At 32.8% G+C, this 25,205-nt stretch overlaps 2 protein-coding genes across 2 annotated transcripts; both read right to left on the bottom strand.

Moving 5' to 3' along the window:
- Positions 1–10,398: 10,398 nt before the first annotated feature.
- Positions 10,399–22,210, bottom strand: LOC125810043 (phenolic glucoside malonyltransferase 1-like). Its single transcript, XM_049489559.1, has 2 exons — positions 20,691–22,210; positions 10,399–10,453 (listed from the first exon to the last, which is right to left on the bottom strand). The coding sequence occupies exon 1, from the start codon at positions 22,071–22,073 to the stop codon at positions 20,703–20,705; it is 1,371 nt and encodes a 456-aa protein (XP_049345516.1). The 5' UTR covers positions 22,074–22,210; the 3' UTR covers positions 10,399–10,453; positions 20,691–20,702.
- Positions 13,234–14,604, bottom strand: LOC125810118 (phenolic glucoside malonyltransferase 1-like). Its single transcript, XM_049489646.1, has one exon. The coding sequence runs from the start codon at positions 14,602–14,604 to the stop codon at positions 13,234–13,236; it is 1,371 nt and encodes a 456-aa protein (XP_049345603.1).
- Positions 22,211–25,205: the final 2,995 nt, after the last annotated feature.

The raw sequence follows: 25,205 nt of genomic DNA, 5'->3' as shown, positions 1-25,205 counted from the left end.
AAGTTTGAAACCCTAAGAAACTTGATCATTTCCTTTCCGGATTCGTTCCGCTTGTTCTTGGTCTACAAACAATCAATATAATATGGGAAGTAATAAACAATCATTAATTACCTGAATTACTAACAATTCTATGAACCCTAGATCAAACTCATGATCCCAATTATCCAAATTATGGTTGTTTTCACCATAGAATCTATAACAAAACCTTCTCCCATCAATATTCACGCATTCTATTACGTTCTACGGATCGAAAAATGAATTCAGGGAGTGAAAAACTTACCTTTAGCCTCAAGAACGGTAAAAAATGAGTAGGAGTCGCCTGGGGTTCATTCCTTAGCTCTAAAAGTCAAAAAATGCATAATAAGGTCGTTTAGGGGTTTATTAATGACCTTAACTCGCGTCAAGCCCGCCACAGCAGCCATCATCCCGCTGTAGCAACACCGCCAGAGTGGCACAATCCAACGCCAAAGCGGCTAGAACGAAACAAAGAGCTGTTTAAAGAATTCCAAAATCCTCATTTCACAACACACCTCTAAACAACGACGCTCAGAAAATATACCTTACGCTAAGATCGATTTCGAGAGTTCTACTTGCCTGAATTGAATTCCGTAAAGTCGTACAGATTCCTTAACGAATTATCTAACCACTCATGCAATCAAAATCATAAATGATTCACCCGATTGTTACCAGATTTCCCTACACCTCAAAGACTCCGATTTCGTCCAAATCTGGACTAGGTTAGGAAAATCCAAATACTACAAAAAAGTTTTCCTGCCCCAATTTTTTGTCCATTGGCTTTTCTATAACGACGGGAACATGTCGTTACAATTTATGTCATTTTTGTTTGAGAAAAAATTCATCCATGCCATTATTTGTTAAGAAAATAATTTCGGTTATGCAAAACCATTTTTTTAGATTTGGGAACTTTTATAAATTTAAAATAACCCTAAACTTTTATGTTTTATAAAAACAATCAACATTTATAGTTTTGAACTGAATTTCAGTTCTAGTTTGTTGTTATCCGTGTTTGCTCTCCGTAGTCAGTTTCAATTACAAGTAGTAATAGTTTTTTCATATACAAATCAATAATATTTCCTTTTTATTTTCTTATTTCCTCTTTTTTCAGATTCATATTAATTGTGTTCGTTGATCTTGACTTTTCACAGAACATGTTCATTATAAAATGATATTACAAACTTATGGATATTTTTGACAACTTTAGAACTTATGGATATCAAGTAGTAATAAGAATTTGTCCATTTTTCATGTGCTATATAGTCCATGATTTTCCTGTGCTATGTGTGTACCCGACGTTTTTTTGACCGAAAGTTTTTGTGGTCGAAAGTCAATATGTTTGGCATATATAGCTGTCAACTTTGTGATTCCGAGTAAATATATTCTTTATTATAAAAAGAGAAAAGACTTAAATATGCCATCAAACTTTGAGAAAAAAATTATTTGTGGATGCCATAGAATAATGTACCCTACTCGTTATTGACAATATGCGAATGAATCAAAGAAAATCATTGTGTGACCAATAATTGATTTGGTGTAAAACTTGTGAGAACTTAAGGAAAAGAAGGTACTCCATCTGAATTATTTGCACATAGGACGTCATTTAGGGTACATAATTGTCACGTAGGATGTCATATAAAAGGAATTTGTCTATTTATTTAATTTATTGTGTCTATTTGTGCACACTTAGAATTGAATGATATAGATGTCAGCTAAAGCCAAATTGAAAGTTACATTTATGTATTATGCCTATGATTTATATAGTATAAAAAGTTAACAAATTAAGTAAGATTAAATTTTATTTTTAAAAAAATAATTCATAAATATTTATATAGTTATAAATCATTTTATTAATAAGGATAAAGTGTGAATTTAAAATTAAATTCTATCTAATTATTAAAAAAAATGACAATTTTCTAGTAAACAAGATGAAAGAAACTAGTACCAAATTAACTACTCGAGTACTTCAGGAACTAGGTTTCTTAGGCGTAACTGAAAGCAGTAAAGAAAATAACACAAATTTTATCGTAGAAAATCTCTTTGCTTAAGGGAGTAAAAAACACGACCTGACTTACAAAGTGTGGAATTTCAACAACCAATCTCCACTAACTTTAACGGAAATATATAAAGGAAAAAGAGGTAAATATACCTCGCTAACTTTATAACTTTATGATTTAATGTAAATGTATTCATTATTGTAAAAAATAATATATATATATCAAATGATGGATATTTATGACTTTTTTATTTCTAAAACTTCTTGTGACATGTTTAATATCATAAAATTCAATTTTATTTTAAATTTTTTTGTATCAAATCAAACAAACAAATTGATAATGAAAGAGTACCTTGTCGTCAGAAAGAAATAGAAATACCCTACTCGTTATGGACAACATGTGAATAAATCCGTAAGAAAATCAATGTGTGGCCTATATTGATTTGGTATAAAATTTAAAAGGACATTTTTTTTTGGAATCCCACTGTGTAATAGCCTGCAAACCACACAATGGATGTAAATTGTCACGCTTTGAGCCTACACCCTGGGTGGGACTGGCACTCGAAAACCATTGCTGGCCCCAAGCAAACCCTTGGCCTGACTTACTTACTTAGCGAAAGACTCTAAGCATTATTACAATGATCAAATGCACTTTACTCAACCTTTTAATAAAATAACTAAGAATGTTTAAAGGTCAAACATTCAACCTGGCCAAAATGGCAACTCAAGTCTTAACATATGAAATAAAAATGTAAAGACAACTGACTATTCAATGTCTATGAAGCCTATAAAACAAAGAGGGATGTCGGGACAGGAATCCCGATCATCCTAACAACTGAAAGCTAAAAAATTATGAAAAAGACCTTTCGGAAATCAAAGAGGCTCACTAACTGACCCTAAGTACTCAACTTAATCAACGAGGCGCTGGATGCTGATCCTGGTTACATGCGTCTGCATCATAAGACGATGCAGGACAACTGGCATCAGTACATTGAATGTACGAGTATGCGAGTTGGAATGCTAAACACAACTTAAGCTTGAAAAGGACATGAAAGGAACACTTACCTTGGCTTTACTCAACTCATGAATAACTCAGCTCAAAATGCAGTGTAAAACAACAATAATAGTGCAATTTATACAAAACATTTAGAACAGTAAATAACAACTCAACTTGTTAAGGATATGCAATAACAAACTCAATTTTACTCATATATCAAAGTAATATAGTTTCTGTGGGAGTTTCTCTAACCGACAACCACCGCTATGAGCCTAAGTAGTGATACAACGTCTTGCCCACGCTGACAGAACTGTCCTATACTTTGCTGTCATATAGAACGCCTTAACTAAGTGGATCCACTAGTCTATGCTAAAAGCATCTTAAGGAGTCATCTAAAAAGTATGATCATTACTACCCATGATGGCTACATGGTTTATGGAGAGTTGAGTTAATATGAACTCGCATCCTCATATCAGTGCTCAATATTACTCCCAAAATATAATTAGCTCATATGTTTTTAAAACAAACTTCTTTCTTTGGTTTGAGATAATTACTCAAAACTTTGCTTAAAAGCTCTCTTGGAATCGATGTTCCCTTTCTTGTTCAAATATGAAAATATTTTTAAACTCTTCGAGAATACATAGTCCCCATATACTTCTTTGAAGAAATGAACTTCAAACTTTACTCCTTACTCTTTACTCAACTTGAACTTTAAGTCTTGAAACAAAGTTAAAATGTTTGTAAAAGACTTTTGAAAACTTTTATAAACTTCTCTTAACTTGATAACTTTACTTGACTTGACTCTTAACTTTCCTTGAATTGAATTATGGATTCAAGGACTGTGATTTGTGATAGGAAAGATCGCATGCTGTTTAGGAGTGTTTTTAGATAATTAAACATGAGAAAAGATCAAGAAATCACTGTCTAGAAACAAGTCCGCGACGCGGAGATGCATTTAAATTTTTGGTCGAGAAATTTAATTTTGAGACAGAGGAGTCCGTGTCCCAACCGCGACGCGGAGCTATTTTTGTTTACTAAATGAGCAAGTCCGCGACGCAGACTTGCGTGCCAAAACCTGCTCTATTTTTTCCTTCTGCGTTTTCCAGCCCCAATTCGCCTAAACTCGACTATTTTTCTCAAAATCTTTTTAGATTCAGATACCTAGCATATGTACCTAAGAACCTAACTCAAAACAACTCTAAAACTCGACAAAAAGATCTCAGAACTTCTCAATTCAGCCCAATTCAAGAACGAAGATAATTTTAAGATATACATATCAAGAACATCAAACTTTCAACCTTTTTAGATCGAATTTCACTGAACTAAACATTTTTGGCCTATGGGTGAACGAACCCAACACTATGAGAGTCTCACATACCTTGTAGGGATTAACCCTTGGCGAAATCCACACGAAATTCTCCAAGAATTCGACGAACTATAAACTTTTCTTCTCCTTTCTCCTCTTTTCTCTTCTCTCCAAGCCCTAGCGTATTTTGGTAAAAGCGTAAACTGATCTAATTCTGATTAGAACCTAACTTGATTACCAAAAACGAAATAAAATAATTGGGCAAGGAAAAGACCAAACTACCCTTTCAAAATCCGGATTGGACTTTCCTTATCCAAACAACCGAACTTCTAATGGGCATATCTCACTCATACGAACTCGGAATTGTGCAAATTTGGCGGCGTTGGAAAGATAATTCAACGATATTTCCTACGGTATCTGGAAGCACACCTAACTCATCTTGAGCAAGGAGTTATGATCGTTTGAAGTTGACCAAAAATCATACTTAACATAACCAAATTTCCAGATTTTTCCATTCTTTCCTAAAATGACTATTTCCAATTTTTAACTCTTCCTAGTTCTTTCAAATAACGAGATCTTTTTTGGATGGTGCAACATTTTTTTTGTCAAACTTTAATCATGGATTCATCATGAAATGTAATAAATATAAATGGATGTTGGAATTTTATTTTTTTTGGAGAGTTAAGGCTTTCTGTTTTTTTAGTTTATTTAGTTAGCAGTTATCTTATTATTTAATTGACAAATTAAGTAAATATTTTTTTAGTTTTTTTTGAAAAATTGATAAAAAGATAAATCTCATAATTAGGAGAGTTAAAAGGGATTGTTTAATTTTTTTCAATCCATTTGATCGTAATGACTCGGAAGGTCATTTTTAGAAACTTTCACAAAATTATTGTTTTACCCCTCTCGATAGTTGTCGTGAGTCATTTTCGATCAGTCGGTGAAGTTGGTTTGGAAATTTTGAGTTATTCAATAACTACGGTTATTTAATTGATGGATATTTATTAAATAATTTATATAATAAATAACTTTGAATGAAAATTTTATTGATACAAAAATGAATTTATTTAGAAAAACAGGAGGAATACCATAAGATGTTATAAACTAATAAATTTAATTTTGAGGGTTATAAAGTTTAAGAAAAAAAAAAGGAGTTATGAATATTATTAAGATTATAAGTTGAAGATGTGTGAGTTATTAGTAGTTATTTCTTATTTTATTAAAAATGTTAAATATATATTATAGTGGTAGGTGGAGAATTGGAGATTATTACATGGAGTATTATAATTTTTAAATTATAAGGAATTTGTTGTGTCAAAATAGGTAACACATCAACATATCTGTTTTGGCACATAAAAGTACTTTTGTCATTTCAATTACAAATAAAATAATATGATTGGCTTGATATTTGATATTAATTATTTATTTTTTAAAACTTAAAATATCTTGGAAAATAAGAATGGAATATTAGTTCTTCTTTTTCAAAAAAAAAAATGAAATCTGATTTTCATGTGAATAGAGATGAATTTTGCTGCGAATATTATTTCTTTTTTTATTAAAAATAAAAAAAGAAAAACGTCAACCTGCATTGTAATGACCCTAAAGGTCATTTTTGGAAATTTTCATAAAATGACCGTTTTACCCCTCCCGATAATTGCTTCGAGTCCTAATTGTTGTATTTTCGAAGTTGGTTTGAAGGAAAATTGATGAAAAGTTGAGTTTTTAAGAGTTAAAGTTTGGTTAAAAGTGCTACTTCGAGTCATTTGGAGTTTCGAGACTCAAATCGAATTTCCGTCGATTCCAGCGGTTTTAGAATGTCGAAACGGGTCTATGAGAATTTACGGAGTCGAATTTGGAGTTAAAACGAAGATTTGAGGTCCTAAGTTGCTAAAATTGTGAAATTTTGATCAAGAGTTGACTTTGGTCAACAAACGAGGTTCCGGTGCTCGAAATGGAATTCCGAGGGCACCGTTGGATTCAGGGGGTGATACTAAGTCTAGAATGAGTCTTGGTTGAATTTTTAGAGTCCCCGAGTGCGTTTCGAGTTTTTGAGCCTGAAGTTAGTTTCTTGACGCCTTATCGGATACCGGGTCAAGGAGACCTCGAATTCGAATTCCAACGATTTCATTGAGTCCGAAATGTCATTTTCAAGCTAGTAGCATATTTGGTTTGTGTTCGGGAAGTGCCAAATGAGTTTTGGGTGAGCTTTTAAGCTTCTTGGATGCTTTGACACTATTTCAGCAAATTGTGGCAACTAAAGGGTTCATTATTAGTTTTAAAGGTCGAAAAATTATTCCGAAGGTTCTAAAATTTTGAGCATGAATTATAGGACTTATCTGTAAATTTTGGTGCATTTTCGCTAACCCGAGATTGGACTTTTATCGCAAATAAGAAATAATTGTTTACCGAGTAGAAATGATATTTGACTGGGCAAACGAGCATGAAATTGAGCTCCGATTGAACGAGCAGTCTGTATCATTATTTAAGACATTTACAAAAAAGAATCGGGTCATTTCACTATCGTATGAGGAAATTACGGCTTTTTTAGTGAAAGATTAACTGCTGTTTTTCTGGTGCATAACAGCCATGTACTGTTATAAAAATCTCAGACTGTGTTCATTTGGTATTTTGAGCATATCGAGAGTTCTAGAGATCGGAATGGAGTGATTCTTACGGTTTTCTTCTTGAATTAATATGAAGTTTAGTATTCAATCTTCAATTCGACATTTTCTTATAATTTCGTTATCTGGTTTTTTTCCCTATCCGTAATCCTCTTGGGAAAAATTGGGGTTTTATCGATTTGGACTCTCTTTTTGATGAAAAAGGTATATTTACGATCCTTATGTTATGGGTAAACTGATTTTAACATAAAATTTTTGATTCATCGATTATTTTCATAATATTAACCGCGTACAATTTGGACTTTCCCGGTAAAGTTAAAGTTTGATAAATTGAGAATTTCAAGGTCGATCTTAACTCCGTTTTTGATGAAATTTCATATTTGAACTTATCTAAGCATGGGTAAGATGTTTTTCAAGAGATATTTCATTTTCGAGTCGGGGTTTCGGATCCGAATATTTTAGGTTTCTTCAAGAACGTGGATTTTCCTTCAAATTGAGTTTGTGAATTGATTTCAACTCCGTTTTCAAATTGGTTTTCACCATTAGCTTCCAAATACTTTAAGGATCATTTTACATCAAAAGTTTCTAGATTTGGGTATCGTTTTCCGGTATGAGACTTTTGGACCGTTTTACCCTTTTTCCATAAATTTCTTGATTTTGGTGTCATTGGACTCGAATTGTGATTGTGAATAATTGATTGAATATATTATCGTGATCCGGATTATACTCGGAAAGGAAAGGCTCAAGTCAAGTAACTTTTGGAGTTCGTTTTAAGGCAAGTGGCTTCCAAACTTTGTAAAACTCTTAGACTACGCATGACTACTTTCCTAATTGTGTTGGGGAGTAATGGGGAGTGAGTATGAGTTTTATTTGTTGATTGAAATTGTTGTAAATGAAAGATGGGGAATAAAACGAGCTAAATGTGTTATATGTGACTTGAATTTGTTGAATAAGTTATGTGATAACTGATATTGAGGGGATAGAAGAGCATGAGTAGGCTATGATTGATACAGACATTGATGTTGAGACAGATGATGTGTAATACTATGATGTGGTCGTGATATGGTTGTGATTGAGACAGGTGATGTGTAATACTATGATGTGGTCATGATATGGTTGTGATTGAGACAGGTGATGTGTAATACTATGATGTGGTCATGATATGGTTGTGATTGAGACAGGTGATGTGTAATACTATGATGTGGTCGTGATATGGTTGTGATTGAGACAGATGATGTGTAATACTATGATGTGATCGTGATATGATTGTGATTGATGACATGTGCATATTCATTATTCATCCCATGTGTGAACTATCTGTTGCATGAGTTCTGAGACACTGATATGAGGATGGATGGATATGAGACACAGTTGAGGCTAGCTCCGGCTAGAGATATATGAGATGGACTAGCTCCGGCTAGCGATTTGAATGTCGATGGGATCTGGTTTCAGCGGTGATACATGGTCCATGTGTGGCCCCCATGGGTTCTGATTTGAGTATTCAGCGCGGACTGATTACGTCAACAGATGTGTATCGTAGGACAGACATGCATCATGACTACATGACATCATTATTGCATTTGCCTTATCTTTGTCTGTAATGTGTGGATTGTGTCGGTTTACCCTTCTTATGTGGAATTTGATCTACTTGCTCTTATTTGTTGATCTGAGGTTGATGAGGATATACTGTCGGTTCTGGCTGTTGAATATGATCTGTTTAGTATAGGTTGGTTGGTTTGCTGTTAGATTGAAGTTTCGGTGGTTCGGTTGGGATTGAAAGGAGTTGTTTGTAGCTGTTAGTTTTGCTTAGTTTAGAGTTACTTGCGAGTACCTGTGGTTTTCGGTACTCACCCTTGCTTCTACACAATTGTGTAGGTTGACAACTCTCTCTCAGATTCGGCTTAGTATTTTCTTTAGCAGATTGAGCTTTGGGACATACTCGAGAGGTAGCGGTTCATTCCAGACGTGCCCTTGAATTATCTTTACTTTCAGTTTTGTTCTATTCGAGAACTATACTCTGAGACTTGTACATTTTTATTCGAATTCTGTATTTAGAGGTTTGTACATGTGACAACCAAATTCTGGGTAGTGTTGAGTCTTAATTAAAGTCTTCCGCTTATTTATTATCTTTTATTCTCGTATTTCTACTTCTCTATCGTTATGGTTGGGTTAGGCTGACGTGTCCAGTGGAAAATGGACATGTGCCATCACATCCGGATTTGGGGTGTGACAAGCATATACACCACTATGCTATTTGGATAAAGATATGGATCTTCATTAATAATATACTACCAAACATGAAACATCCAATTATTGTAGCAACAATTTGAAGTCATGTTTCTCCTCTACAACTTTTAAAATGCAATTCTATGTCACGATCCAAAATCATAATTCGTGATGATATCTATATCCCCAATCAATAGGTAAGCCAACCTAACAAGTTTGTCAATTCGACGTAATAAACAAAGTGGAAAGGTAAGCAACAAACAAAATATCTCAAATACTAAGTCTTTCAAAAGTATAAAATGTGGAAAGCTGAATACTACCTAAGATTTAGTGTCATAAGTATATGAACTTCTAAAAGACGATATAAGTCTCAAACTATATGACAAGTCTAGATATAAGAAATATTCTATCGAAATACCAAAACAATCTAATAAATAGAGATACAGGAAGGTATGGCCGCAGAATAACCAAGTAGTTCACCACAACTCCAAGATGATCCAAACCCAGACACAAAAGCTCCATGAGGTGCGCTCATACTCAAAATCTAATCTGCACCACAAAAGAGTGTAACAAGTGTAGTATGAGTACGAAATAATGTGTATTCAGTATGTATCACAGACCGACAATGAAGAAGTACTAACAGGAGTATATGAGAAAATCATCCTTTAATTTTATAAGTCTACATTATACTTATCAGACAAGTTTCATCAAATAGGGATTAGCAAATCTTATGTAATGGCCAAACAACAATGAAACATATAATCAAACAAGAATGAAGGATGTAATGAGATGCAACACCATGAAATGATATGCTTTAAATGTCAAGTACTATCTCAACCGTATATACAAAATACTTCTCGAAAATACATTGAGAGTACGTGATCCATGGGGGACTTGCAAGGTCCATATACCAACAGGTTCAATCTCCACGTGTCTGTACGGATGATCACAACGCACAATCTCATAAAATCAAACAATCTCAAGCAAGGACAACCTTTATGTACCAAACTTATAATCATAACTCGATCTCAACATGAAAGATCTCTACGTGTCAGACCTTTACTCATATTCAATCTCATGTCAATGCATGTGGACAATATAATATCAATAAAAGGGGATGATGATGCATCTCAATCAATCAAATATCGGTATGACATATAATCACCTCAACTATCAGAGATATACAGGTCCAATAAAGAAACCAAATCAATAATACATCAATTAATGCCCATATCTTTTGGCATTCTTGGATTACAATCCATGATTCTATAGTAATAAATTTTCCGATAGACCTTGGTACATTCTTACAAAAAGCTTAGCCCACGGTCGAATATAGCAGCAAAAGCACTCATTCTAATTTTAGGCAAAGACAAGCCAACCTCTAAATCTCCATCTGAATCTTTGTACTTGCTAATGGACATAGCTATACCACTACTATTATCAATAGAAATGATCTCTATTTTTGTGATTTGAATTCACCAGGCATCTTCTAATTGAATTTTTTTCCTCATTTTTATAAAGATTATATTTATATTCATCTATTTTATAGGGTTTCGATTGAAGAATTATTTGTTTCTCCATTGCAATGACTATAGTTATAAAAAAAAAAAAGAGAGAGAAGACACAAGTACCCCTTAGATTATGACCGAAATCTCGAAGACACACCTTAACTAAACTAAGGTCCTGTTACCCCCCCCCCCCCTCCCCAAACTCATTTTTTTTGTAATTTTATACACCTTTTGGCTTATGTGGCACACCCCGTAACTCCACGCAGTTGAGGCGCGTGAGAGAAATTTGGATGTCACGTAAGCCAAAAATGTGTACAAAATTACAAAAAAAATGAATTCAGGGGGGTAATAGGACCTTTGTTTAGTTAAGGTGTGTCTCTGAGATTTGGGTCATATCTAGGGAGGTACTTTTACCTTTTCCCTAAAAAAGGTAGTACAAGAAAAACATGAGCAAAAATGGATTGAGGTTTGTGTGATTGTCAAGTTTGTATATAGTGTAATATTTATATATATAAATACTTGTATTGTAATATTAGCACAAGTTGAAATGGTGATCTGTGAATACAAGTATATCAGGATACATTGGTAATCTATTCAATTTGAAAAGGTTTGACTAGGCAATACAAGTATAGTTGGATACATCCATACTATTTTTTATAAATAATACCTGAGTTAACACCAAGCCTTAAATATTACACAAAAAACTTGACCAAAAAGAGATTGACGTTTGTTGACCTTTTCAGCTAAATACTTACACACTTTGATACCTACACATTCTATTATTTTCCATTTTTCTTGTTTCTAGGTTGTCTAATGTCTTTTGTTTAACGCCAATGTATTTATATGTATACTATATTAGTGTATTCATTTTTTGTTTAACAATAGTGTATCCATTTTTCAAATTATCGTGTCCATATGCTAAATTGTTATACTTTACCTTCTTTGATATATTAATACATTAAGTTTTTATAAATACTCGTATTCTTGATGTATTAATACTTTAAATTTTATAAATAGAGATATTTATTTGAATTTGCACAATTACTACATTTTTCTTATTTAGTTCATAGTAATTAAAATTGTATCAATGTATAAATAGAAAAATGAAAAACATCTACAATAATACAGCTAGAAAAAGACATAAATTATAGTCATTTTTTGTAAATAACATAGTTATAGCTATTAAACTTTAATAACCCTATTAATATAGTCATTTTTGTAAGTTGCTCCTAATAATATACTACCAAACATCTGATTATTGTAGCGACAATTTGAAGTGTTTCTCCTCTACAACTTTTAAAATGCAACTCTATGTCACCATTCAAAATCACAGTCGTAATGGTACCTATGTCCCCAACCGATAGGTAAGCCAACCCAATAAATTTACCGATTCAACTTAAAAATTAAAGTAAAAAGGTAAGAAACAAACAAAAATATCTCAAATACTAAGTCTTTCGAAAGTATAAAATGTGAAAAGTTGAATACTACCCAAGATTTAGTATCATAGGTACAAGAACTTCTAAAAGACGATATAAGTCTGAAACTATATGACAAGTCTAGATTGACACATGCAGCTTCTGAGTTTTGCCTCAATTGCCCTAATATTTTTTATCGATGTTTTGTACTCGATTAGTTTAGAAACAATTTTAAAGCAATAATGTTTGTACTCATGTCATACTGCTCAAGCTGACGTCATTAAAGCAGTCTTACCATGAGCCCCAATAAATAAATAAAAAGTCTAGACATAAGAAATATTCTATCAGAATATCAAAACAATCTAATAAATGGAGATAGAGGAAGGTGTGGCCGCTGAATAACCAAGCAGCTCACCACAACTCCAAGATGATCCAAACTCAGACACAAAAGTTCTATGAGGTGCACTCATACTTAAAATCTAATCTGCATCACAAAAGAGTGCAACAAGAGTAGTATGAGTATGAAACCACATGTACCCAGTATGTATCATAGACCGACAATGAAGAAGTATAAGTGATAGGAGTATATGAGAAAATCATCCTTTAATTTTATAAGTCTACATTATATTTATCAGACAAATTTCACCAAATAGGGATTAGCAAATCTCATGTAATGTCCAAACAATAATGAAACATATAATCAAACAAGAATGAAGGATGTAATGAGGTGCAATGCAATGCAACATCATGAAATGATATACCTCAAATGTCAAGTACTCTCTCAACCATATATTCACGATACTTCTCGAAAATACATTGGGAGTATGTGACCTATGCGGGACTCGTGAGATATACCAACATGTTCGATCTCCACATGTCAGACCTTTACTCATATTCAATCTCATGTCAATGCATGTGGACAATCTAATATCAATTAAAAGGGATGATGATGCATCTCAATTAATCGAATATCGGCATGACATATAATCACCTCAACTATCAGAGATATACGGGTTCAATAAAGAAACATCCCCACTCAAAAGAAACCAATTCAATAATACATCAATTAATGCCCATATATTTTGGAATTCTTGAATTACAATCTACGATTCTATAATAATAAATTTTCCGATAGACCTTGGTACATTCTTACAAAAAGCTTAGCCCATGGTCGAATATAGCAGCAAAAGCACTCATTCTAATTTTAGGCAAAGACAAGCCAACCTCTAAATCTCCATCGGAATCTTTGTACTTGCTAATGGACATAGATATACCACTACTATTATCAATAGAAATGATCTCTATTTTTTCTGGCCTACCCCAACCAAAATCAACATCATACATATTAAACTTTGGTGATCCAGCAATTGTAAGTGTTTGTTTCATGTCAACAACACAAAATTCTCTATACCAACTACAATTCAAGATCAATTCCTCATCCTTCATTTGCTTCTTGATGGCCTCTCCAATGACTTCCACAGCAATTATAAACCCTTCCTTTCCAACTAAGTCGACACGACTTGCTTTTAAAGCAATCGTGGCTAGGCAATTACCGAAATAAGATTGAGGAAGTGGTGGATTGAGACGCGATCTACAATCCGCTACACATCCAAAAATCTCCATCACATTCTCATCTATCATCTCTTCCTGAATCGTGAACTTTGACTTTATCAAGCAAGTCCATATATAAGCACAAGTTATTGTAAAAGATGTCACATAACTTAGGTTAGGTCGTCTTGACAATATTAAATTCTTGAGCTTAACAATGTTATCTCGTCCTATAATAAATGTACCTCGAACTCTATCAAGAGGAGGAGTCACAATTATGTCACCTATCTCCGGCATATTTTGCTTCATTTCATCCCATATAATCGTCCCTTGTTCATAAGGGTCTTTTATCACGGACCTATCATAAAATGGAATGAACTCATTCTCTAAGCATTGTTCATCACCGCCGAATTTGTTGAGTAAACCCCATGTTCTTATGAATTTCACGATGGTATTTCCATCACAAGCGGCATGATGGTTACTAAAACCAACGGATATGCCAAGATTCGGAAAAAGTGTCACTTGAATGGCTAGGACCGGGACTAGTTTGACCCCGGGTGCATCCTTAGGTTGTGCCAATTGAGGAATGAAGGGATAAAAATCCTTAGCATTTCGAGGATGGTTACCAATGAGATGATTGAAATTCATATCAGTCTCAGTAAAAGTAACAGATACAGAATCTCCTGTCACATAACGCAACTCAGGATAACCACTCAATTTTAGTGGACAAGCAATGTTGCCAGCTAAAGGTGTGTAGTGTTTGAGAGTGAGGGAGAGTGAATGTTTAAGAGTAGGAATAATGGTTTGAACGAAATCAAGTTTGGAAATTGGTAGCTTGTAGAATAAAATCCGACGTATATAGCCACAATCGAACCATATATGATCAAAATAAGTTAGAGGGAGCGTTAGCTCAGTTGCGCCGCCGTGGGGAGGTGGCGCAACTTGGCATTGTTCAATCAGTAGTGAAGTCATTTTCGTTTGGTTAAGTGATACACAAAGTAGCTAGGTTTGGCTTATCAATATCTAATGACTTTGAATGTGTGGCTGATGCACAAAGTAGGTTTGGCATATCAATATCTACTCATGACTTTGACTGTGTGGCTGATGCACAAAGTAGGTATGGCTTACATATGAAAATATACTAGACAAGAATATGAAAGTTGTCAAGTGGTTGTTGCTACTTGCGCACCGGTGCCAGATTCAGAATTTTCATTAGGGAAATTCAAAAATGTTTCGGGTTTGAATTTGGAAGGTAAATTTTTGAACTCCTAAACAACTGAGTCAACCTCTAAGTCTTATGTTCAAGAGATTCAGAATCTCTCTCTTATATATTAAAAAAAAAAACATTAATACCTTACCTACACAATGTAATTGCCGTGTATAAAAGGATTTCAAATTAGATAAAATTATCTTTTTTGTTATTTCTCTACTAGTAATTAGAATCTTAAAATTAATTAAAGTTTCAACAATTAAACCTTTTTATATTTAAAAAATATAAAAACTCCTAAATGTAGCAAGTAGAAATGGAATTTGATCATTTTGGTTTCACCAGAGTAGGTGAACATTAAAAGTAAATAAATAAGTACTATCTTGGTTACATCTTTAACACGTGCTACCCTATGTTCTTTCCTAGTTTTGTATTATATTTTCAAATAATAAATTTATATTACCAACCACGCTCTTTTTTGTGTCTTGAATGAACTTTTTATTCTTTAACGCCCTCCTTCAAGCTAGATGGTATGAAGATATTCTTCATCCCAAAAAAAAATGGATTATATATAAGATTTTTACAGAGTTTAAGTGTCTCTTTAAAATAAGAAGACTAATTTGAGGAGACTTTATGTATTTTCCTATAATTAAACCTTAAGAAGATTGTCAAAAGAAAAGTATAATATACAGTAGTACATTTTCTTTTAGAAGAAACATTATACTCTTGAAGGTACAAAATGCATAAACAAAACAAATAAAACTTATTCGAATGTACAAAGAACTAATGAACACGTTATCAGTATGATTGTTCTACTATTGAAGGATTAAAGCAAAGTAAATATAAAGAAGGTAAACATATTTGTGTTTATTTTTCTCTCGGGAACAAGGTAAATTACTATATAATCTATTTTATATTTTACTTTTGATTATGCATCATTAGTTTTCTTACCATCTCAAAGTCATATGAGTCCAACAAGTTGCTTTTACTTTGAGCAAACTTTTAATTTGATCACTTATATATTTAAAAAGAAAAGTTAGTTTTGTAAGTTAATAATTTGTAAAGAAATTGTTCTTTATGATCTTGTTTTATTAAAAGATAAATTATTGAGTTATGTGGTATATACATACTGATTGGATCATCATTATTGGTTACTTTTGTACCTCTTGATTTTTCTTTATATGAACATTTACTTGTTGAGTTATCAATATATTATTTGTACTAACAAAGTTTATTTTGTGGATATTTTAAAATGATTAGTAAATTATGTTAATCTTCATAACAATATTGAGATAGAATGTTAAAAGGTTTTAATTTATTTTAACTTGGGACTTTTATATGATTCCAACATGTTGCTCTAATTAATTGATTTTGTTCATTTTTCTTATGTTTTAAGTCAAATTCAGATTATATTTATGATTTTCGATAATTATTTTTTTGGTAACGTACGTATTTGATTTATCAAGACATTGATTGAGGGTAAGACAGTGAATTCAAGTTTCACCGCACCAAGTGGGTAAGACATCGTGTTAAAGTCTCGGTGCACCATGACAATAAGAAGTTGAGTTCAAGTCCCATTGATTTATGACCAAAGACGTCTTTATATGGGTAAGACATTGGGTTTAAGTCCTAATGCACTATAGTGGTGATATGATGATGACTAACATAAAGTTGTATACTTTTGACTGAAAGTCATGAAATTTGCCCAATTAATTTGCTTCATTCTCTTATGTGAATGTGGTAGCAGTACATAATATGTCTGAAAAATGACGAGTGGTTGAATGTATGAATATGGGTGTGGTAAAATGTTAATGGTCATCATGGTGGTAATTAAAAGGAAGAACATTATGAGTTCTTAAGATGGTCCTTCAAATGTGAAGGTAATTTTGTCTATTAAATTGGTATGAATGAAAGGTTGTTGGACACATTGTTTCTTAAGATGCTCCTTCAAATGTGAAGGTAATTTTTATCCATTAAAGTGGTATGAATAGTTATATGCCACATTGTTGTTGGTGCAATCCAATTTGAAAAGTTTTGTAAATCCTCCATCAAAATAAAGGATTACAAAGTGGTAGTACATTTGGTACATTTGACCTTTTAAAGTGATGTTGAGGTGAGTCACATAAATTTGATAAATGTGAAAGCATGACAATGAGTTTCATGACAATGAGTTTCTAATAAAAACTAATGGAGCATGTTCAAATGGTTATTCTCAATTTCTTAAAGAGAATGTGACTTGTGTTCTTATGAATAAGAACATGTTCATGTATTATTGGATAAATGTCACATCTCACCTTTACGGGAGGTTTGAGAGATTGAAAAGAATATTTTGACATAAATGGTCATTTAGTCATATACTTTAAGTACTACACAAATATTGTGGTATGTTAAATTATGAACTATTGAAGGACAAAAGAAAGAAATAATTCTTTCCTATAAAGGTTGTGGCCATGACCAAAATAAATATTATTGTGTGGCAACACAAATTTGTTATTGGTTGTCAAGAAATATGTCTTGCATGTGATAATTTTAACCATAAGAGTAATAATATTTTTTCTCCTTAAAGGAGATGGTCACCATAAGAATGACATTGTGAAATTTGTGGTAGTACACAAAATTAATTGAGAGTTTCGAAAGGCTAATTTGTTACTATCCGGAGGAATGAAATTGTTCATAATATTGGGATTGTAGTAAGTCTCAAAAGAAACTTTTTAAGATTCGGAAGAATGGAAAAGCAAAAATATTATATTGAGACTATAAATTATGGGAAGATTTAATGTCTTCAAATTACTACAATCAAAGTGGGTTATAAATATTTACATATAAGATTACCCATTTTTTCCCCGTTGTTTGTTGTATACAAATATGGGCATGGTGATGGAATCACATGCAAAAGTAAACTAGAAGTTTACTAGAATAAATATCAGTTGGCATAATCGGTTGGCCATTCCAATTCAAATGTGATGCAAAAGAAATTGAAAATTCATGTGACTATATGTTTGAAGAAATAAAAGATTCTTCAAGAATTCTCTTGTGTTGCCTGTTCTCATGATAAAATGATCATTGTACCAGTTAATGTTGGGATTGTGTCCCCTGAAATTATTTGGAACATATAAAAAGGTGAATATAGGCCCGTTCACCTGCCATGTGGACCACTTACTATTATGATTTAATAGATGCATCTATGGTGTGGTCACATGTGCATTTGTATCAACTTACAAATTAGTTTTTGTAAGGTTGTTTGCTGAAATTGTTAAATTAAGAGCACAGTTCCAAACTATAAGATTATGTTGATAATACTGGTTGGTTTAGCAGAAATTGTTTGCCTCCAACTATAGCTAGACCACTGATTATGGGAACGAATCTCTCACATAAAATTTGGTATGAGATAAGCTTATTTAACATGTATGCATCAAGCCAACAAGGTTCTCCCATCATAATTGGTTCAGGGTCAGGAACCAAATAATTTCCATCTCAAAATTTGATGTGTGCACATATGATTTTATAACTCCACCACGTACAAAGATGGATCTCCAAATGAGGTTGGGGTAAATGTTAGATTTCCTAACATTGGGGGGATATATGTTTAGCAGCTGAAAATTATGCGTGGGTGAATTATCTAGATCCTTGTTAAAAAAATGTGAACTTGAAATTCAAAAGATAATTCATTTGCAAAATGTTGCAAATAATTTGCCAGATGTATTTGCTGACCCAATATTTTAATTAAGCTGCAAATGCTCTAATAAATAGTCCTTGAAGGAAAAAATCTATGGTACACCAGAAGCGTGATAGATCAATCGATTCCAAACGAAAAACTCCTTTAGAAAGGAGAGGAGCGAATTATCAAAATGGTCATGTCACGCCCCGAGCCTACACTCTAGATGTGACTGGCACTCAAGAACCATTGTTGGCCCCAAGCGAACCCTTGGTCTGGCTTACTTACTCAACGGAAGACTTAAACACAAGAAATAGTCTCAAAAGGAACTTGCGAAATAAACTTAGAATGTCTTAAAAGAAACATTCAAACTAGCCAAGATGGTAACTCAATTGTCAAAACATAGGCCAATAATAATGTAGTGACAAATGAATTACAAAAGCAGTGGAAAATGTGATGAATAATGTGGACAATGGCACAAGGCATTCTATTCTTCTCTCGCTCAAACTGGGCTCTCAGTTCTGGCAATTTTTTGTTCGCTATTTCTTTTTTTATTTCACTTCATTTGAGTATTTGACAATCGTAACTGTTTCAAACTTTCTCCATTTTTATTCTATTCGAGTATTTGTGTCTGGTGTGAGCTTTTTATTTTGGCAAGTTATTTGGTCTAATCTTTATTTTTTTCATTGTACTATTTGTTGACGATCAATCGCCTTATTTTATCATGTACAACTTATATTTTGGGGTTGAATTTGGTTAAGTTTTTAGTCAATTTTGTCATGTTTTTATGGAGCATGTACCCAATTTTATTTTCCTTTGGTCAGTTACTTCAAGAATCATTATCTGATTAATGAAACCGCACAATAGAGATACCTAGAATATTTTTCATTTTGATTAGTACCACGAAGATGCCTAGGCGTTTTTTGTTCTGATAACTACGTTCAATAGAACAAGTGTAAGACCATCAATGTTATGTTGAAGTGACCATCAATGTTGTATGTGAGTGAATATATTGGCCATTGAAGTCCAACACATACAAGATTTGAGTGTCACAGAGACCCAAATGCAAAGATGGATGTGTGGTCATGAAAGATTAGACAGATAAAGAATGACGACATTCGGCAATAGGTGTAATTACCTCATGATAGAAGGTTGCTTGAGATAGGTTGGTCATATATTCCATTGACCTCTGGATGCACCAATTTATTGGTGTGAGACCATGGTGAGTGAAGATGTCAAAAGAGGACGAGGCATACTTAAAATTACATCAAAAAAATTGTCCTGGAAGACTTTCAATTTCTTGGAATCCATGCAAACTTACGAAAGATAGGGCATAGGGGAAGAAGAAAATCTCTATAAGTGATACAAATTAGTTTGGTATATGTTTTGATTGTGTTAGTACATTTATTTCAGGTGTTATGCTTTCTAGGGAAACTTGTAGCCCTATGTCAAATTTTTAGGCTATGAAAAAATATGGATACTTTTACTTCATCAAAAATGTAAAATAAAAATATGGAGTGCTTTTTCTGTGTGTATAATCTTGGCCTGAAATTAATTTAAATGAAAAAAACATGATCAATGATGATTCATATAAGTTGACACAACTTGTTTGGGACTGAGATGTAGTAGTTGTTGATCAATACCACAAAGATGCCTAAAATCGTTTTTCTTGTACGGATAGTTACTACTATGTTAAAAAATTGAATGGTATGGTTTTATTGGCAAAACATTGATTGAGAGGCCTTCTTTTTATTTCTTTTGGGACAAAATGGTTAGAAGGTGGTCTCATACGTCTTTCCAATTGTATACAACAGAATCATTAAACAATACTACCTCCGTCCCTATTTAGTTGTCCATATTTCCTCTTTTAGTTGTCTCTATTTAGTTGTCCATTTTGACAAATCAAGAAAGGACAACAATTTTTTTCCGATTATATCCTTATTTAAATAAATATGTCATAAATAAAGTAACTAAACTTATGAACTTTCCAGCATTGATTAGTTATCTTGAGTGAATTTATTTTGGAATTGTAAATTGTACTACCTGAAATGAGACTGATCTGGATGAGATGAGTGATGAATTCAATATATTCTGTTGAGGCCTTCTGATATTTGATGTGATGAGAGAGTAACAAACACATAATGATGAAGTACAAGATTGGAGAGACCGTATTTCTCATCTGTGCATCCAATAGACCTTGGTACATTCTTACAAAAAGCTTAGCCCATGATCGAATATAGCAGCAAAAGCACTCATTCGAATTTTGGGCAAAGACAAGCCAATCTCTAAATCTCCATCTGAATCTTTGTACTTGCTAATGGACATAGATATACCACTACTATTATCAATAGAAATAATCTCTATTTTTTCTGGCCTACCCCAACCAAAATCAACATCATACAAATTAAACTTTGGTGATCCAGCAACTGTAAGTGGTTGTTTCATGTCAACAACACGAAATTCTCTATACCAACTACAATTCAAGATCAATTCCTCATCCTTCATTTGCTTCTTGATGGCCTCTCCAATGACTTCCACAGCAATTATAAACCCTTCCTTTCCAACTAAGTCAACAGGACTTGCTTTTGAAACAATCGTGACAAGGCAATTACCGAAATAAGATTGAGGAAGTGGTGGATTGAGACGCGATCTACAATCCGCTACACATCCAAAAATCTCCATAACATCCTCATCTATCGTCTCTTCCTCAATCGCGAACTTTGACTTTATCAAGCAAGTCCATATATAAGCACAAGTTATTGTAAAAGATGTCACATAACTTAAGTTAGGTCGTCTTGACAATATTAAATTCCTGAGCTTATCAATGTTATATCGTTCTATAATAAATGTACCTCGAACTCTATCAAGAGGAGGAGTCACAATTATGTCACCTATCTCCGGCATATTTTGCTTCATTTCATCCCATATAATCGTCCCTTGTTCATAAGGGTCTTTTATTACGGACCTATCATAAAATGGAATGAACTCATTCTCTAAGCATTGTTCATCACCGCCAAATTTGTTGAGTAAACCCCATGTTCTTATGAATTTCACGATGGTATTTCCATCACAAGCAACATGATGGTTACTAAAACCAACGGATATGCCAAGATTCGAAAAAAGTGTCACTTGAATGGCTAAAACCGGGACTAGTTTTACCCCCGGTGTATCCTTAGGTTGTGCCAATTGAGGAATGAAGGGATAAAAATCCTTAGCATTTCGAGGATGGTTACCAATGAGATGATTGAAATTCATATCAATCTCAGTAAAAGTAACAAATACAGAATCTCCTATCACATAACGCAACTCAAGATAACCACTCGAATTTAGTGGACAAGCAATGTTGCCAGCTAAGGGTGTGTAGTGTTTGAGAGTGAGGGAGAGTGAATGTTTAAGAGTAGGAATAATGGTTTGAACGAAATCTAGTTTGGAAATTGGTAGCTTGTAGAATAAAATCCGACGCATATAGCCAAAATTGAAACACATATGATCAAAATAAGTTAGAGGGAGCGTTAGCTCAGTTACGCCGCCATGGGGAGGTGGCGCAACTTGGCATTGCTCAATCAGTACTGAAGTCATTTTCGTTTGGTTAAGTGATACACAAAGTAGCTAGGTTTGGCTTATCAATATCTAATGACTTTGAATGTGTGGCTGATGCACAAAGTAGGTTTGGCATATCAATATCTACTCATGACTTTGAATGTGTGGCTGATGCACAAAGTAGATGTGGCTTATATAGCAAAATATACTAGACAAGAATATGAAAGTTGTCAAGTGGTTGTTGCTACTTGCGCACCGGTGTCAGATTCAGAATTTTCATTAGGGAAATTTAAAAATGTTTCGGGTTTGAATTTGGAAGGTAAATTTTTGAGCTCCTAAACCAATGAGTCAACCTCTAGTCTTGTGTTCAAGAGATTCGGAATCTCTCTCTTCATATATACAAAAAAAAAAAAAAAAACATTAATACCTTACCTACACAATGTAATTACCGTGTATAAAAGGATTTCAAATTAGATAAAATTATCTTTTTTGTTATTTCTCTAATAGTAATTAGAATCTTAAAATTAATTAAAGTTTGAACAATTAAACCTTTTTATATTTAAAAAATATAAAAACTCCTAAATGTAGCAAGTAGAAATGGAATTTGATCATTTTGGTTTCACCAGAGTAGGTGAACATTAAAAGTAAATAAATAAGTACTATATTGGTTACATCTTTAACACGTGCTACCCTATGTTCTTTCCTAGTTTTGTATTATATTTTCAAATAATAAATTTATATAACCAACCACGCTCATTATTTCTGTGTTGAATTAACTTTTTATTCTTTAACGCCCTCCTTCAAGCTAGATGATATGAAGATACTCTTCATCCCAAAAAAATGGATTATAACATTTTTACAGAGTTTAAGTCTCTTTAAAATAAGAAGACTAATTTGAGGAGACTATGTATTGTCCTATAATTAAACCTTAAGAAGATTGTCAAAAGAAAAGTATAATATACAGTAGTACATTTTCTTTTAGAAGAAACATTATACTCTTGAAGGTACAAAATGCATAAACAAAACGAAAAAACTTATTCGAATGTACAAAGAATTAATGAACACGTTATTAGCACGATTGTTCTACTATTGAAGGATTGAAACAAAGTAAATATAAAGAAGGTAAAAATATTTGTGTTTATTTTTCTCTCGGGAACAAGGTAAATTACTATATAATCTATTTTATATTTTACTTTTGATTATGCATCATTAGTTTTCTTACCATCTCAAAGTCATATGAGTCCATCAAGTTGCTTTTGCTTTGAGCAAACTTTTAATTTGATCACTTATATATTTAAAAAGAAAAGTTACTTTTGTAAGTTAATAATTTGTAAAGAAATTGTTCTTTATGATCTTGTTTTATTAAAAGCCAAATTATTGAGTTATGTGGTATATACATACTGATTGGATCATCATTATTGGTTACTTTTGTACCTCTTGATTTTTCTTTATATAAACATTTACTTGTTGAGTTATCAATATATTATTTGTACTAACAAAGTTTTTTTTGTGGATATTTTAAAATGATTAGTAAATTATGTTAATCTTCATAACAATATTGAGATAGAATGTTAAAAGGTTTTAATTTATTTTAACTTGGGACTTTTATATGATTCCAACATGTTGCTCTAATTAATTGATTTTGTTCATTTTTCTTATGCTTTAAGTCAAATTCAGATTATATTTATGGTTTTCGATAATTATTTTTTTGGTAACGTATTTGGTTTATCAAGACATTGATTGAGGCTAAGACAGTGAATTCAAGTTTCACCGCACCAAGCGGGTAAGACATCGTGTTAAAGTCTCGGTGCACCATGATAATAAGAAGTTGGGTTCAAGTCTTATTGATTTATGACCAAAGACGTCTTTATATGGGTAAGACATTGGGTTTAAGTCCTAATGCACTATAGTGGTGATATGATGATGACTAACATAAAGTTGTATACTTTTGACTGAAAGTCATGAAATTTGCCCAATTAATTTGCTCTATTCTCTTATGTGAATGTGGTAGCAATACATATCAGAAAAATGACAAGTGGTTGATGTATGAATATGGGTGTGGTAAAATGTTAATGGTCATCATTGTGGTAATTAAAAGGAAGAACATTATGATTTCTTAAGATGGTCCTTCAAATGTGAAGGTAATTTTGTCCATTAAATTGGTATGAAAGGTTATTTGACACATTTTTTCTTAAGATGCTCCTTCAAACGTGAAGGTAATTTTTATCCATTAAAGTGGTATGAAAAGTTATATGTCACATTGTTGTTGGTGCAACCCAATTTAAAAAGTTTTGTAAATCCTCCATCAAAATAAAGGAATACAAAGTGGATACACTTGGTACATTTGACCTCTTAAAGTGATGTTGAGGTGAGTCACATAACAAATACATGAGAATCTCATGTCACATAACTTAACTTAGGATAACCACTCGAATTTAGTGGACAAGCAATGTTGCCAACTAAGGGTGTGTAGTGTTTGAGAGAGAGGGAGAGAGTGAAGTTTAAGAGTAGGAATAGTGGTTTGAACGAAATTGAATTTGGAAATTGGTAGCTTGTAGAATAAAATCCAACCTATATAGCCAAAACTGAACCACATATGATCAAAATAAGTTAGAGGGAGTGTTAGCTCAGTTGCGCTGCCGTGGGGCGGTGGCACAACTTGGCATTGCTCAATCAGTACTGAAGTCATTTTCGTTTGGTAAAGTAATACACAAAGTAGTTAGTATTAATATATCTAATGACTTTGAATGTGTGGCTGATGCACAAAGTAGGTGTGGCTTATATATATCAATATTACCTTATATATAAGCCAACAACAAAAAGGACTAACGCTGCAGTACTTAATTGTACATTATGTTATGTGAGTTGTACTATTTATATTTTATCCATATTTACCTTTATTTTTCCTTATCATCTTTATTTTGGTACATTACTTCACTTCAATTAGACAATATAAGAAAGCAAGGGATTTTCTAAAAGGCTCCATGCATAATAACATAGCTTTTATCAAAGCTATCATGTATGATAACACGACCGTTGGTGCCCTTTCGAGCCGAGAGATAAGGGATTGAAATTCATTGGACTGTACATGTCTTCTCCACGATCTCAGGAAAATGAAAATAAATTCTCAGAGATCCATAAACAAATTTGTAAAGTTGTCTATAAATGTAA

The sequence above is a fragment of the Solanum verrucosum genome, unplaced genomic scaffold (assembly GCF_900185275.1).
Source record: "Solanum verrucosum unplaced genomic scaffold, falcon-dt-bn FXZP01000281.1, whole genome shotgun sequence".
NCBI classification, from domain to species: domain Eukaryota; kingdom Viridiplantae; phylum Streptophyta; class Magnoliopsida; order Solanales; family Solanaceae; genus Solanum; species Solanum verrucosum.
Note: the sequence above shows the minus strand (reverse complement) of the source record. Positions and strands in the feature narration are given on the sequence as shown.